The sequence below is a fragment of the Pundamilia nyererei genome, unplaced genomic scaffold (genome assembly GCF_000239375.1).
Source record: "Pundamilia nyererei isolate P.nyererei 1_Seehausen unplaced genomic scaffold, PunNye1.0 scaffold00016, whole genome shotgun sequence".
Lineage (NCBI taxonomy): Eukaryota > Metazoa > Chordata > Actinopteri > Cichliformes > Cichlidae > Pundamilia > Pundamilia nyererei.
The window spans coordinates 831,902-848,517 of NW_005187417.1; the positions used below are offsets into that span (position 1 = coordinate 831,902).

At 42.3% G+C, this 16,616-nt stretch overlaps 2 protein-coding genes across 3 annotated transcripts in view; both read left to right on the plus strand.

Annotated features, from left to right (window-relative positions):
- The window catches only part of shroom3 (shroom family member 3), a 74,878-nt gene extending 73,227 nt beyond the window's left edge, over positions 1-1,651 (plus strand). For both annotated transcript variants that reach the window (XM_005725493.1, XM_005725495.1), the window contains one exon: positions 915-1,651. In XM_005725493.1, the coding sequence (XP_005725550.1) occupies positions 915-1,301 (387 nt within the window). In that variant the 3' untranslated portion in view covers positions 1,302-1,651. The remainder of the gene's footprint in view (positions 1-914) is intronic.
- A 3,707-nt stretch (positions 1,652-5,358) lies between these two features.
- On the plus strand, positions 5,359-12,734 carry sowahb (sosondowah ankyrin repeat domain family member B). Its single transcript, XM_005725496.1, has 5 exons — positions 5,359-7,502; positions 9,610-9,846; positions 10,085-10,464; positions 10,649-10,836; positions 11,049-12,734. The coding sequence occupies exons 1-5, from the start codon at positions 5,462-5,464 to the stop codon at positions 11,503-11,505; spliced, it is 3,303 nt and encodes a 1,100-aa protein (XP_005725553.1). The 5' UTR covers positions 5,359-5,461; the 3' UTR covers positions 11,506-12,734.
- The last annotated feature ends 3,882 nt before the right edge of the window (positions 12,735-16,616 follow it).

Consider the following 16,616-nt stretch of genomic DNA (forward strand, 5'->3'; position numbering starts at 1 on the left):
GCCGTGTCTGTATCATCTCAGATATTAAAAATAGTCCCAACAAAGATTTCAGTCCCAAATATTTTGATATATGAGAGTTTATTTCAACCCCTTTTTCTGAACAAAGGAGCACACAGGAAAAAAATGAGCTTGAATCAGTGAAGACAATCGATGTTTGACTCTGTTAATGTTTGCTGTATCTTTATCTGCTCTCACCCGACGACATAATAAGTCTAAACTTTTGAGTCAACTCAAAGATGAAATATTAACTTTTACCTCGTGGTTATCTGCTGCCCTGGCCTCAAACTCAGACCAATTCTGGTAAATGTGTTATAAAAGCAGTCAGTTGTGCTCAGTGGTTGTTTTTTTAAGAAGATCAAACAGTTGATTTTATACATCTTATCGGTTGTTTATGAATACTTTAATGAGCTTTTTTTTTTTTTTTTGCAGTCACACGTTTAAGAACACTTTGTAAAAGAAAGAAGTTTTCCCATCTGTAGCCACAAGGGGGAGCTGAAGTACTATCCACTTGTTTACCCAGTGCCACTGTTATAAAGTACATGGTAGTGATTTAAAGAATTAAGTCGCAATGTCTTATTGCATTAAGTTCATTTCCCCAGGTAACACAAACACAGCAGTTATTAGAGACAATTTCTTTGTATAACAACAGTCCTCTCAAAGCATTTGGTAAAGATAAGGTAAAGACTGCGACACTGGAAAGAAAACCCCAATAATCAGGAGATCCACTGTGAGCAAGCACTTGGGGACTGTAGGGAGAAAGAACTCCCTTCCTTGTGGAGAGGCAACAAATAAACAGGAAAAAATGCAAGGAGAGCGAGGACGAGCATTATTGGCATGTGATTTTGAAATATATAAACAAAGAAGATATATAGATGTATGTGTTTGATATATGTGTTTGTTTTCCTCTTCCTCAGGACTCCCTTAATCACAAGCGCTCTCTCCTCCTTCGCCAAACCGAAGACGCTCGAGAGCTGAAGGAGAACCTGGACCGGCGGCAGCGCGTGGTCCACGCCATCCTGTCCAGTTACCTCAGCGAACCCCAACTCCAAGACTACCGGCGCTTCGTCAGCACCAAGCCCTCCCTTCTGATCCGCCAGCGACACCTGGACGACCTCATACGACGGGGAGAGGAGCAGCTGACGCGATTGGCCGAGAGCCTACCAGCAGAGCTGGCAGAGGCCAACGGCTGGCCCGCAGCAAGCCCCGTGCCCTGCTCTTCTTTGTTTCCACCACTGCTTCCACCCGCTGCAATTATAAGCCCTAGCCACGTGGTCAGATCTACCACTGTGACATCACTGTGACATCATGAACACGAAGGACAGGTAGCACCATAAAAACTGAAGGAGCTTTACACGAAGGATGCCCCAAAACAGGCTCCGCCCATTTTGAATTGACTATGCAGACTTCACACATGAAGAAAAGCCTTTAATGTGCCTCTTTCTGTTCACGCCTGACTGCACATTAGGCCTCTGTTCACCTCAACGCCAGCAACTAGACAATATTTCTAACCACACTCTGCTGGTTGAGTGATTTTAAGGTCAGAGGATTACCAGGAAAGTTTATCATCAAATCCTTCAAAGGACAATTCCAGCATGGTGGATGATTTTCTCCATTTTTTTAAACACTTAGACCTCTTCTGCTTTTTTTTTTTTGGGGGGGGGGGGTCTTGTTATATATATCCTGCTTCAGTGATGGATTAAACATGGCCAAAGTTTCACTTTCACATAGGTTTTTCTATTCTGGGATCTGTATGGTGTCATAAAGACGGGATACCCAGTGTTTCCCACACATATCCTTCTTACCCATTTCTCAGTTTGTACTTCCTCACCTCTTCTTCTTGCATTTTAGTTCCTTCCACCAGAGAACCGAAAAGAGAAAGTGAGGAAGAGACACAAAGAAAGGGGAAGAACAAAATGAGGCACTGCTGCTTTAAAGCGTTACACATGAAATGTGGCATATAGTTCCTACTGATGTATTTTACACAGCAAGCCTTCATTTTCTTATCAAAAAAAATCCACAAAAAAAGGAGTGCTGGAAGTGCAAGTAATGCGAGGTAGATGAAGAGACAAAACAGGACTATTTATACACACTCAAATGTATATAGTCCTGAGGCACAGGTGGGAACAGTCACACACAGGTGAAACTCATGAGTGCAGGGCCGGCAATCTCAAAAGTGGAAGTAAAACCACAACGAGACGCACAAAGACACACAAAAGACAGACGTAGCTTCCAGGTTTAAAAAGTAATGTCAACACACAAGTGCCTTAAAACTGCTGAGACCTGTGTAAACATTTTCCTGATGAGTTTATGGGCTCAGTCACAAAAAAAATCAAAGCTTCAAAACATGTGACACCACGGTGGCTACAGAAAACGGGTCATAGCCAATTACATAAAGAACACTGAAGCAGAAACACATAGAAAGAACAGGAAAATAACACGCTGGATTTATGAATGAATGCTTCAGTGTGGAGCTTTCAGGCATAAAACACTTGTGTATCCTCACTCTGCTCTGACCTCCAGATGTTTTTTAGAAACTGGGACATTCTTCAAGATGGTTCTGTTAGACTGATTTCCAGGTCAGGGCAGGAGGAGAATGCACAAAATAGAGCAATGAAAAACCCTGTAGACTACGTGTACTCAGGTTAGGGTTAGTATAGTTAATATACCATCCATGGTATAGTTACTAGTGGACAATCTCCTTGCTTTTCTATTCTGATTTCATTCAGCTGCTTCTCTGTAAAGGGTGTTATCCTTTGTTTAGATGGACTTAAACTCCACCACCTGCAGTTGTTGCAAGAGAAAGAGCTAAATCCACTTGTTACAGGCAGAGTTGCCCCAGTATAAGACAAATAAAGATTATTTTAAACTGTGAATTATGCAAAGCTACTCTAGTAGAGCCCAAGAATAAATCATATGGAGGTAAATTAAATATTACTACACTGGAATTGTCCTTTAACTGACTGGTGATACTTTCAGGAGCCTCAAACATTCAGACCTTCCTCCATGAGGTCTTTCTATCTGATAGCTGGTGCACGTGAGCAGTTATCTCCCAAAGAGAAAGCACCACCATCTTTAAAAGATCATCATCTTCTCCATCTTTCCACAGAGCCTGCCTCACTCTCACATCACCTTAACCTTAATGAACACCAAAATCAGAGGGACTATGATCTCGTTTCACTGGACAGAAAGCAAAAAAATCCTGAAGACGAACTGTAATCGTCACTGTCATGTTAAACTGTAACACAACTACTGCCACTGCTGTCTGCACATCTGCAGCTTGTAGCACTTTGTAGCAGTCCCACTGCTGTTTGCAGCAGAAATCACACTGACCCATAAACACTGTCGTATGCCTCTCATCAAGTCTGACGCTTCACGATTCCAAAGACTTTCACAGGCTGAGATTTCTTCCAGATTTCATCTTGGTTCAATTTTGGACTTTGGAGGGGGTTTTTATGTCAGAAATGTTGCCAGCTACAGTAGTCACCTTAAAATCCACTGATTTCCAACAGATATCAACTTAAAAAAGAATAATCGGAAAAATAACCCAAAGATATTTAACTTTGTGATGCTGAGAAGAAGCAAACCTTTACAGTTGAGAGGTTGTAATGTTCTAACTTTCGGATCATTTATAGAAACATTTTCAGTTCCAGGAAACCTTTAAATTAACAATATGTTTCCCACTATGTAACATGACATTTTATTTTAATTATCCTTCTTTCAGAACGACTTTCAGTTTCATAGAAAACTGAGAAACATATTTTTAAACTCCTTTCAGTCCAGCTCTCTCAGAGAAAAGAAAGACCCACACTGTAAAACCTTTAGATGCCAGATTTGCCTGTGCATCAGTTTCTTCTCTTATCCATCCATTCATTCATTTTCTGCCACTTATCTGAGTGCAGGCTGTGGGAGTAGCAGTCTGAGCTCTCCTCTCCCTGGCCCCCTCCTCCAGCTCTTCTATTAGCCAAGAAATCTAATCTCTCCAGTGCATCCCGGGTCTGAACCAGGCCTCCTCGCAGTTGGACATAACATAAAACACCTCATTTAGGTGGAGGAGGCATCGTAGTATGTCATTTAACCTCAGCTCTTTCTCCCTCTCTGCCTGATACTGAAAATACCCGTAGCCTTACTCTGTGTCGAATCCAACATCCCTGTGCTGACGTTTTGACACAAATTCAGCTGGTGGCTGTTTTTTTTAAAATTGTTAATCTAAAACTGTCAGGATGTAGGACCTGAACTTTTTTGGCCTTTGAAGCCAGGCGTCCCAGGAAAAATTAGAAATATGAGTTTGGTTACTCACTGAGATTATTTCTCAAGCTGTGTTTACACACGTACCTGAACAGAGATATTCAGATTTAAAACATTATGGTGATAAAACTGACTTAAAATTGGTGGTGTGTCCCTTTAATTCTGTTTCAGTTGACCCCACTGACTTCTTACTTAAATAAATTTAGGTAATTTTTTTTTAAACACAGAAAATGTGTTGTCAGGTGAGTAAAGTACAAAAGGAAACAAGTGCAAAATGGTGACCTTTTTATTTTTAATCCTTACATTTTTTCTTTGTTTGATACATTTTTGTCATATCTAGGCTTCCATAGGTCCTCTGTGACTCATTGGAGGATCAGGTTTATAAACTTTTCTCACCTTGCTGTATAACAGGCACCATTTGGCTTCCCGTCCCTTCATACAGACTCCGAATGGTTTCATTTCTGCAGTATATGATATTTATTTGCTTCTGATCAGTGGAGGGTTTTTGACTTTTATTCCACGCCTACGTGTTTAGTTTTGAGAGCACCTTTTAAATATTCTCCAAGCAGTACAACACACACACACTGCCGCATGCCCTCCTCTATAACCCCAGTTGTACTGTTGATTACTGTTTATTTTCAGAGGCACTAAAGAATATCTCGAAAAGATTCTGGTTTATTGTTGAATGAAATTCAATGTTTGTTTTCTGAAAGACTTAAGAACAATAAATAAAAAGTAACAGCTTTTTTTTTGCTAAATAAATGTTTTTTGTAAATACTATCAGACTCTTTCTTCTCATCCTGTTGACCTGCACACACGCACACACATATAGATGAATATCATCACTGCAGTGGAAATAAAGTTAGAAAGAATCGGGATATTTAAATGATGTAAAACAGCAGCAGGCGAGCTCTCGGACCTTTTACAGAAACCTGCTGAAGTTTTAGCGCTTCCCTGTCTGCAGTGCTATAAACACATGATTATTATCACGGCTTTACTGCACATTTGCTTCCTGAAATAGGAGCTCACATCTTCACTTCATTTAGATCCTCAACACACATCCGGGTTACCTGCGGGGATGCAGCAGGTGAGAATGTGGTTAAATACCTGGGGTGGGCGGAGTTTATTCTGGTCTGACAGAAACAGCTCCTGACCTTTGGGACTAACAGGGCGGGAGAGAAAGAGAGGAGCTGCATAAGGCACTAATCGGAGCGCAATGGCCTCGGAGTTCACTCAGGACGCGGTGCTGGTGTTCCTCCAGAGCCGCGGAGGCACAGTGAAAAACTCCGACCTGGTTCTGCACTTCAAAAACTTCATTCGGGATCATGCGGACCAGGACCGAAACCGAGAGCTCTTCAAGAAGTTCGTCAACTCCGTGGCCACCGTCACACAGCTGGACGGAGTGTCTCATGTGATCCTCAGGAAGAAGTTCAGAGGATATGTCCCAGGTAAGGGGGCTGAAGTGGGCTCCTCCGACCCTCCGTGCGTCCCGGTCGGGAAGAACGCCGAAACTGCCGCTCCTAACAAGCCGCGACAGAAACCGCAGCAGAAAGAAGCGACTGCACCCGCCCCGTCGGGAGAAACTGCAACGAAAACAATCCTACCTGTGGCTGGCCTCGTCCTGACCAACAACAACAGCGTGCAGGAGAATTTAAACCTGAGGCAGCAGCAGGTACACCAGTCTATACAACCAGTGACAGCACAGGTAGTGAGTCACAGCCCACAGACACCACAGCTGAAGACACCCAGTCTGCCCACGCCTCCTGCTCTCGATCAGGCTTCTAAAGTGGGGCAGGGGCAGCGGAGAGTGGGTTTTGGTCCACCTCCTGGTGTCACACCTGCACCTCCTCACAGAGCAACCAGCCCAGGGTCAGAGGTCCTCACAGGGCAGAGGCAGCCAGAAGCGGGTGTTCATGCTCAGCGTGCCCCCCGACGGGCGGGAAACAGGCCAAGCTACAAAACTGCTGTGAGCCAAGATGATGAAGAGGAGAAAGAGGAGGAGCTCACAGTGACGCAGATTTCAGCAGGAGGAACGCGGCCCCCGAGCGCTCTGCTCAATGCCCCGGGGAGGGTCACGCCTGCTCCTTCTTCAGGCCAGAAGAGTTACAGTCAGGGTACTGAGGGGCAAATGCTCACCCCTCGGAGTCCAACTAGGGTCATTCCGAATAACAGCAACTTTGACCTGAGACGGCAGCAGGCACACAGCGCACCTGACCACTCTGTGCGACCAATGTCAGCACAGACGGTGAGTCACATCCCACAGAAACCACAGCTAAAGACACCCAGTCTGCCTACACCTCCTGCCCCAGATCAGGCATCTAAAGGGGGAGAGCTGAGAGTGGGTTTTGGTCCACTTCCTGGTGTCACACCTGCATCTCCTCATAGAGAAACCAGCCCGGGCCCTGAGGTCCTCACAGGGAGGAAGCAGCCAGAGGGGGATGTTCACCCTCAGCGTGCCCCCCGAAGAGCAAGAAACAGGCCAAGCTACAAAACTGCTGTGAGCCAAGATGATGAAGAGGAGGTCATAGTGACGAAGGGTTCAGCAGCAGGAGCGCGGCCCCCTAGCGTTCCACTCAGTGCCCCGGGGAGGGTTACGCCTGCTCCTTCCTCAGTCCAGAGGAGTTACATTCAGGGTACTGAGGCCCTCAGAAGGGGGCCCCAGCCTCCAGAAGGTGGTCTTCATCAGGAGCCTCCTGTGCCTCCACAGCTCACCCAAAGGCGTTTGAAGCACAGACAGAGCTATAAAGCTGCTGTGAGTTATGATGAAGATGACGTAGAGGAGGTCCCCATGAGGCGAGGTTCAGGAGGAGGAGCGTGGCCACTGAATGTGCCGCTTGGTGACACAGTGAGGGCCATGTCTTCCTCATCGCCATGCATCATAGACACGCCTGCACCTTCATCTGTCCCACAGATTTACATCCAGGGCGCTGAAGGGGAAAAGCTCAGCCCTCACTATCTAGGTTTGAGGGAGGAAACTGCAGGCCCTAGGCTGGAACTGGGCGAGACCACCAGACGCAGCCTGCCTTTGGAGACGGCACTCCACCGCAACATCCAGCAGGGCCACCAATACTCACCACTCTCAAGGGAACCCAAACCAGAGACCAATCAGAGCGACGGACCGTTGATGTCGTCCAGCCACAGCAGCATCTACTTGCCCTCGTCCGCTGGCGGCTTCCACAGCACCAAGTGGCCGCCGTCTAACTCCACCAGAGAATTGGGATGGACCAGCAGCTCCTCGGATCTGCAGATCAGAGCAGGTACGCTAGCAGGTCTTTTTGTTAATGTTAGCTGGTTAGAAGCTTGTCAGTATTAATCCACCACTGAAAATGGTCCCCCATCAAAATCACTCTTTCCCCGGTCTCAATGACTCCCCCTGACTTTGTCAGCGATAAATGTTCTCAGGAGAACCTCCTCACTCTCATACACAGGCAGAAATGTGGAAACTAATGCAGAAAGTAAATGAAATTAAATGAATATGTCAAAATAAATGACTACTAAATCAGTTTAAAAATCAATATAGCTGAAAGTTCAATACAAAATAAAATAAAGAAATATCAACTTATGTCACAGTTTATAGATTATTGCCTCTTTTTATTTTTAATATTAATTTTGGTGCATTTAATTACATTATGAATTTTCACTTTTCACTGGATGAAAAAGTCAAGCTCTTATGTGACACATGAAAAACTTATATGTATGTAAACAAGCATCTAGATCTGTTTATTTATTCATTTATTGATGTTTAATTTATTTCATTACCTAATACATTTGCTTTTGTTTGTTACATTTTAGAAATTATTATTGTAAAATTACTCACGGCCACTTTATTAAGTACACCTGGGCCAGACCCTTCAGAGCTGCTTGAATTTTTAATGGCTGAGATCGAAAAAGGTGCTGCAAACTTTCCTCAGAGATTTCAGTTCACACTGGCATGATGACATCACACAGTTGCTGCAGAACTGTCAGTTGCACATCCATGATGTGAATTTCCGATTTCACCGCATCCCAAAGGTTCTCTGTTGGATTGGTCTGGTGATGAGTGAGGCAATTTGAGTACAGTTATATATTAGAAAATGAGTTTTGTGACACGGTCCATTATCCTGCTGGAAGTATCCATCAGAAGATAAGAACATTGTGGTGATAAAGGGAAGGGCAAGCAATGCTCAGGTAGGGCATAGGGTTTAAATGAAAATCAGTTGGTACTAAGGAGCCCTAACTGTGCCAGGAAGATATCCCCCTCTAATTTCATCCTGTTTTAGTGTGCCTGTGTGAAGTTTCTTTTTTTCTTAGCTGATGGGAATGACTCTGGTTCTGCCGCTGCTTCAAGGTTTGACGTGTCTGCATACTGCATACTTGGGTTGTAACATGCTGTTATCTGACTTACTGTTGCCCTCCTATCAGCTTGAAACACTCTGGTCATTCTCCTCTCACCTCTGGTATCAACGAGGCATTTTCACCCAGAGAACCGCCGCTCACTGGATATTTACTCCCACTAGATCAGCAGTTATTGAAATACTCAGACCGGCCTCGTTCAAAGTCGCTTAAGTCACCTTTGTTTCTCATTCTGATCCTCAGTTTCATCTTCAACAGCTCGACTTTACCGTTTCTACATGCTTAAACATGTTACATGCTGTACTTGATTGGCTGATTAGATGTTTGTATTAACAAGCAGTTAAACAAGTGTGCCTGACAAAGTGGCCGAAGAGTATATTAACACAAACAAGTGAAAATGATAGATTGTCCTTCTATTTGTTACAAAATGTTACTATACAAATCATATTTGATCTATATCATTTACCATAATCACAAGAGGATGTTTTATTTTTTTTAATTAAGTAAAGACTCCTGAGCTAGTCATTCATTTAGGCCATTTAAGATTCTGACAGTTGTGGTCCTCCATACTGTTCAATTGGTAGGAGAAGAGTAAATTTAAAAAGAAATTTAAAAAAATGATCAGCTTAATAGTCAGTGACACTTAATTTTTTTTAAAGCTTTATTTATTTAATCCAACAGTCTTTTATTTATTTAAAACTTAAAACATAAAATAAGTGATTATAGCCTGAGACACACTTATGGGGCTTTTAATAGTACATTTTCGCAAATTGATAAGAAAATGATTACATTTATTATATTTATGAATGACAGATTTTTGTCAGTTTTGGTCCTCCATACATTTTAGCTACGTCAAAGTTCATCTCAGTAATAGAGTCCAACTCATGCCTGACCCATAATGAACAGTATGTACTTAAATAAGCTGGCGTCCTTATTTTGGGTTTCCTGTGTATGCACCTCTGCCCGAGGTTCATTAAGCAAAAGTGGTAATCCAGCTGTTGACTTGTCTCTGTAACATTTCCGTGAAAACAGGTGTGCCTGTAGGCGTGCCCAGAATCCAGGGAACTGTCAAACGAACCAAAGAGGGTATGTCGGACTCCATGATGAGTCGTGCTGACACTAAAATAGTGCCTTGGCATCGCTCCACCGGTCAGCTCTATGACGAGCAGGAGCCCTCAGCTCGTTCGTCACCGCTGCGTCGCTCCACTGACCAGCTCAACGAGAACCAATCCTCTCCGGGCCGAGTGGCACCGTTTTATCTTTCCACAGGTCTGACCCGAAGTTTAAGTTCACTATTCACTTCTAAGCATTTAAAACAGCAGTTTCTGTCCTTTATCAGCCCTGTTTTTCATGTTCAAATTGGTTAATTGGAACAAAATTTTAAGTAACATCTTTTCAAACTTGCCTTTACTTTCCCACCTGCACCATAACCATCGCCTGGTGTCCTTTATCACTGGGTGGGAATCGATGATTTATACCACACTGAACGCTTCCCTCTGTCTAAAAGGTGATCTCTGTGATCGTGAAGACGCAGTGTCAAGCGATGACTCCGTCTCTTCACCTTACCTGCGGCAACGCCCTGGTGCCACCAACCGGATGAGCACCAAACAAAGGATGTCCCTCAGCATGGGAGCCGACCTGGACCAGATTCTTCAGGAGGAGGCAAGGGAAGGAAGAGGAACCGAGGAGGCTCGGAGGAGCCGCCTCCACCGGATTTCTTCCTCGCTCAGCCTCCGCCACAATCTGTCGTGCTCCTCATTATCATCCTGTTCCACGCCGCCTCGAAGCCACAGCCTCGCCAGTCTGGACGAGCCAAAAGGAGAAAAGATGAATCTATCTACAGAAGCCTCGCCCTCCTCCAACCACCGTGACAACCATGGTCGACATGTAAGACTTATTAAAACTAACAACTGTGATTAACATAATCACAAGTATTAATTACTGTTCACCTGTTCATAGGTTACATGCTTTCAGCATAGGTTATTAAACCTATACTCTCCTTTTGCCCCACACATATCATATAATACACGATGAGGCTTCATTAATTAAAATTATGTGCTCCTGTCATCAGTCGCTGGTTCCTTTGGAGCCGAGGGAACATACCTGGCTGGTTAAGGCGGCGGCGGGCAACTGGCCGGAAATCTACACCCTCTTCAGAGAGGAACCGTCCCTCCTCAACAAAAAAGACTTCATCTCAGGCTTCACTGTACTGCACTGGATTGCCAAACACGGCGACCACCGAGTCCTCAACACTCTAGGGTACGCAGCGAACTTGTGACCTATAATTAGGAACGTCTGAAGTACTTGTGCGGATTAGTGCTAGTTTTGTCTGCTCAGGTTTAATAGTGGAAGGTAGACCAGTGACCCACTCATGACTCTCTTGTGTTGACAGCAGCGTTATAAAATCTTTAATGTGTTTATTGTTTATAGATGATAAATGGCACTCATCCATCATCCATTTTCGGTTTCAGGTATGGAATTGAAAAGCACTCTCTTACCTTCGACGTAAACGCCAGGTCTAACAGCGGTCACACGCCTCTCCACATTGCTGTCATGCACGGTCACAAAAACATCATTCGGTTGCTAATCAAGAAGTTCCAAGCTAATGTGAAGCAGAGAGACATGGCAGGTAAGAGACCTTGGCAGTACCTGAGCCTCGACGCGCCACTGGAAATGTTCCACTTGCTCGCAGCGCCGATGCAGGACGTTATGTCAGGAAAGAAAGGTGTCGAGATGGCAAACACCAGCTGGGAGCAGCAGCAGAAGCAAAGCCGCCACCTGCGTCACCATGCCTCCTCAGCTTCAAGAGAGAGCCCGCTGACAATTGCGAGTAGAACGAAGGTGAAACGGGCAACCTCACTTGCTGCGTTGCTTAAACACAAACCATTAATACGATTTCAAGCAAATCAGGTGAACTCCTCAGCTTAAACTTCAGAGTTAAGCTTGTTTCAAGAGTCTTGCAACATGGAATAGTCAGAACAGCTAGCTGGTCCGCAGGTCTTAAGAACTACCAAGACCGAGATTAAGAAGCAGCTAACTGTTTGTCACACTTGTTCCTTTGTCATATGCTTGGGCACCAGCAGTGATTCTCATACAGTAGTGAAAAATATTTCCTTTCCTGAAACCAGCAAAAACTGCCAGAAACTATTAAAAGAACAAGCCATGCTGATTAGGCCACTGCATAATTCACTTTAATATAACTTTACAGTGTTCACAGTAGCAGTCAGTGTTACCACCTTATTAATTATCTAGCTATTTAACACAGAAACAAGTATTAAATAGACACAATGACTGCATGACATCATGTGAAAAAACCTCAATACCTGCCTGGTTAAACCTCTTTTGGAGAAAAAAACTCAACACACCCTCTGGTGGTAATGCTGGTAGTTCCTAAACACGCATTTTTAAGAATGATCTTGTTTTACATAAAGAGCAGTGGCATACCAATAATCGCCCTTTCTTTCAGTGAAACTGAAAATATGCAACAGGATAAACAGGATTTCTTCACAGTGGATATATAGAACTGCACATTTTCAGGGTATGTAGGACTTGACTGCCTCCTCTCTCCTCTGTGAAGACCTTTCTGAACTATAAAACCCTATAAACAGATAAATCAGCTCTTTCAACAGCAGCTGTGAGCTTTGCTTTTAAAGCCTCATTTGTAGGTCCTTTTCTGCTGTTGATTGTTGGAAGCCTCTCCAACTGGATAAATATGCTGTATAATATTTCACCACTTCTTATTATAACAAAAGAGAGATTAGTTTTTTGAAGGCCAAAACCTTGAGCTCAGGCCAAACAACTGCAATAAAGAGAATCATGAGTTTCCATGGCAGACTTTGAATGCCTAACAAGAGATTGTATCACAAAGAAGCTGAAATATGATCTAAAGAATGCGATTGTTTAAGTGGGGATCTGATCTGCGAGCGCTTGACTGGTTTTCAGCAAGACTTTATTATCTTGCAGTTGTGACAGGAGAACATACAAGGTGTACGTTTACAAGCTGCAGGCTAACAGGAGAGACAGTTCCAGTTTCAGCCGTGATTCATTTACTGATACTTATTTAGAGTTTGGAGTACACACCGCTGCTTTGTTAATGTCTGTTTTACATTCCTCCTGCTGTTTACACATCATCCATCAGTTTGTTCAGTGATTTCCCCCCCCCCCCCTCCTCTTTCTTTTAACCAGTGTTTAGTGTGACTTCATAAAGATATTGTAGACAAATCAAGAATTAAAGTCACTCGGAAAACAACTTGTGAATTAGATTGGCACAAATTAACTGCCTCCTAGGGAGTATGCATTTGTGTTGTTGATATGAACCCATAATAATGTTTAACAAAAATAAGCACATATACCAAAATGTCAAATTCTTCCTTTAGCTTACAACTTTGTCTGTATTTTCTGAGTGCCAATAATCTACACATTTAATTAACATTTGCATTATTTTTTCCACCTTTTTAATTTGACTGTTGTTTTCATGTTATGTTGTTGTCAACATCTGCAGTTTGGTTTTCAGTGGTTGCCAATTTTGACTGGTGACCATTGGCTTGACATAGCTACTGGTAGTCAATTTAAATTACTAATGTCACTTGCTAATGCTAGTCTAACATGACCACTGGCTTGAGGTGGGTAAGGCTATTTAATGTCAGCTAACTTTGGCTGTTAGCTTAGTGTTATATTTGGTTGAAAAGGTTAAAATTGGCTATTATCAGGTCATTTTGATTACTAGCCTAGTAATGACCATTAGCTTGAAATTGTTATTGCTATTCAATGTCTGTTAATTTTGGATACTAGTCTAGCATGACATTAACTTGAGGTGGCTAATAGTAGCTGTTGTCAGCTAACTTCAGCTGCTAGCCTGATATAACTATTTGCTTGAGCTGACTACTACTACTAGTTGTTGAGCTAATTTTGGCTGACCCCAGGGTTTGATGTGACCATTAGCTTCAGATGGCTAATACTTGCTCATATATTCATTAGCCTGAAGTAGTCAATAACGGTTAACATTAGCTAACTTTCTCTCCTACAGTCCCTGAAAAGCTTTGAAAAGTTGTACTTTTATCTAAATTTACACTTTTCTGCATTTGTTTATACTTTTGTCACAGTTGAACTGAAGTTGTAGCTGGTGGATAGGGGACAAACTTATTATTATTATTATTATTTTTTTTTTATATTAATTACTGTGACAAATTATAATCAATGTCACCACTTTGTTTCTTTTCAGTTTATCAGTTGTCAAAGTGAGACTGATTATTATTTTACCCAATTTCTATCGTGAATATGTAACGTTACAAAAAAACAGATTTTATGAATGAGTGAATGTTAAATGTGAAAAAAGTTTACAATTATCAAGTAAACATGTAAAATTAGTACTGGACATCTTTGACATTTTGCTATATGTGCACCACCACCAAGTATCACAATTTCTCTCATAAACACTTTGTGTTACACCCTTTTTAAATGCTTCTTAGCAGACCTTCCAGAGGAACTCAAGAAACTATTCAAGAAATTAAAAAAAAAAAAACTGATGGAGAATTTGTAAAATGCTGAGGAGGAATTTGAAGTTGAGGCGGTGTAAAACATGTAAAAGCACAAGTATTATCCTTTCACAACCACCAGGGTACATTACATTTGACTGTTTTGTTTGTAAATTTGTCTGTTGTTTACTTTGACAGATGCACATTATATTTTTAACGCCACTGAATATTAAATATGTTTCACAGTTGGATATATGTTTTTTGTATGTATATTTGAAAGGCCTGATGAAGGTCGAGTCTGAAATGTTGCAATTAAATATAAATTCTGCAAGTCAGATCGCATGCTGGAGTGTGTTTGTGAAACATTGGTGTGAGGGTTTCTGTTTCTGTGTTTCAAGACTGTTCTTCATGCTTGTGGGCATGTTCGATCCTGATTTGTTGTGTTTTTGTTGTGTTTGGGTGGGTATGACTGTAATGGGGACTTGAAACCTGCTTAACAGTCACATTATGCGGACTTAAAGGAAATTAATATTAGTCAGGGTTCAGGGTGCTGCTGTTCTTGTAGCTGTAAAGGCAATTTTTAAAAAAATCCTCTTTGAGGATTCAAAACATGACTTTTAGATTATGTAATGTGGGTATTTCAGTAGAAAGAAGTGTGTATGTAAGTGTATGTGTGGTTTTTGTCTGAACAAGCTCAGCAGCAGAAAGTCCCTTCCTATATAACCGGTCTGACCTGTAGCATTATTCCACTCCATTTCAGTGTCTCATAATACACCCAGCTGGGATATGTTATTGCCAAAGTTATTTACTATAAATTTGTGAAATCATGCTCCATTTGTCCTTCCCTACGTCATTCCTGTTTATCCAAATTTAAACTCAGCAAGTGTGTTGGTGGGGACTTGAGTAAGTTTGGTGCTAAGATTGACGTCATTTGGATCAGTGGTACTTTTATTTTGACAAAATAAACTCACAGGCATGTTTCTTCTTTGACATTAATGCATTCCCAAGCTTTTCAGCCCAAAGTTTAACCCTCAGTGAAGTGCCAAATCCTTACAGTAAACCTAACCTGTGAAAAATGAAGCACACCCCATGATTCAACAGCTTGTAGAACCACCTTTAGCAGCAGTGACTTAAGTAATCATTTTCAGCTTTCTCCACTCCCTCATCAGCAGCCAGGTCCAGGAAGAGGAAGATGGTGGAAAAAACAGAAACAAAACAAAGGGAGAATAAGTCCACCAATGCCAGAGAGACTGAAACAGTGCGTCTACCATGACGCTGTTCTGCCCTTTGATGTGATGAAGTTACAAGAACTCAGAGACTAACCGAGAGCTCGAGACAATACAGGGAACAAAGGTTAATGGCCTGTAATGACACCAGAGGCACAGAGCACACGAGAAACAAAAGAAAACCTGGGGAGGGCCCTCGTTTTAGTTTGGACTTGTTTCAAAGCTGCAGGTTTACGTGTGGGAGATCTCTCTGTTTGAGCTGCTTCCCTTTTATCTGTGTGCATACATGTGTAAAAACTAATCCGTGCAGCATTTGCTCTCACAGCATTTTACAAAGTTCTGATTCTGGGACAGAATATAAGCGGGGGGAGTGAGGAGGGGAAATCTCTTAAATATGCTGAACCCTTTTATTCTGGGATAATCAGCTGAAATAGTCTTAAGTTTTAAGGGATCAAGAACAGTCCTCTGGGTCTTTTTGTTCCTAATATCTTGTTGCACGTGTTCTGAATGTTGTTTTCAAACCGCCTTTGTAGTTTATGTCACAGGTTTTATCTTTGCAACCTGATGAGCTAGGTCCTGCTGATACTACACGCTTTAGTTGGTTGTGCAGAAAGCACGTTTTTTATTCTTGAGTCAGTCTGCTGCCATGTTTGCTACAGTTCCAGCTGTGGAAAATTGAATATAGAACATTATTCAGTCTATTTGTGGATATATCATCTGTTAATAGATCTTCATTCCTGGTTTCTTTGAGAACATCTCTGGCTGAAGCAGATGGCACTCACTTCATCTGTTGTCCAGAAGAGTCAAATGATCGATGAGATGCTCTCCTTTTATGTGAGCGTGAGAGACGGTAAGAAAGATCACAAAAAGTCAGAGTTAACAAAGAAGGTTGATAACCATGGTGGGGTTTTAGGTTCCATCAAGCCAGCTAACACAAAGAAAACCTGTCTTCATCTTTTAAAGCACCTCAGTTTTCTGCACTTTATTTTACTTTCCCATCTCTATTCACCCCACCAGCTCATCTTAAATCCTGAAACCTCCCCTAGCTATATCAAGTGTACTAATGGACAGATAGTTGGATCCAAGATCTCCTAGCAAAAGCTTCCCTGAAGCAGACTCAGAGCTTGTGATTTATTACACCAACGCTACCTTCTCTGATTATCCCATAGGTCACCATATATTTAAGAAAAATGGACCCTTGTCCCGTTTTAATGTTTACCATGTCAGTGCGACCCACCTGGGCTTTGCTTTTGAATGTGGCTAAAAAAACAAAACAACCCAAAATGTTCAGAAACAAGATGACGATGGTAGAGGTTACCTTTCAAATATATCTTATACT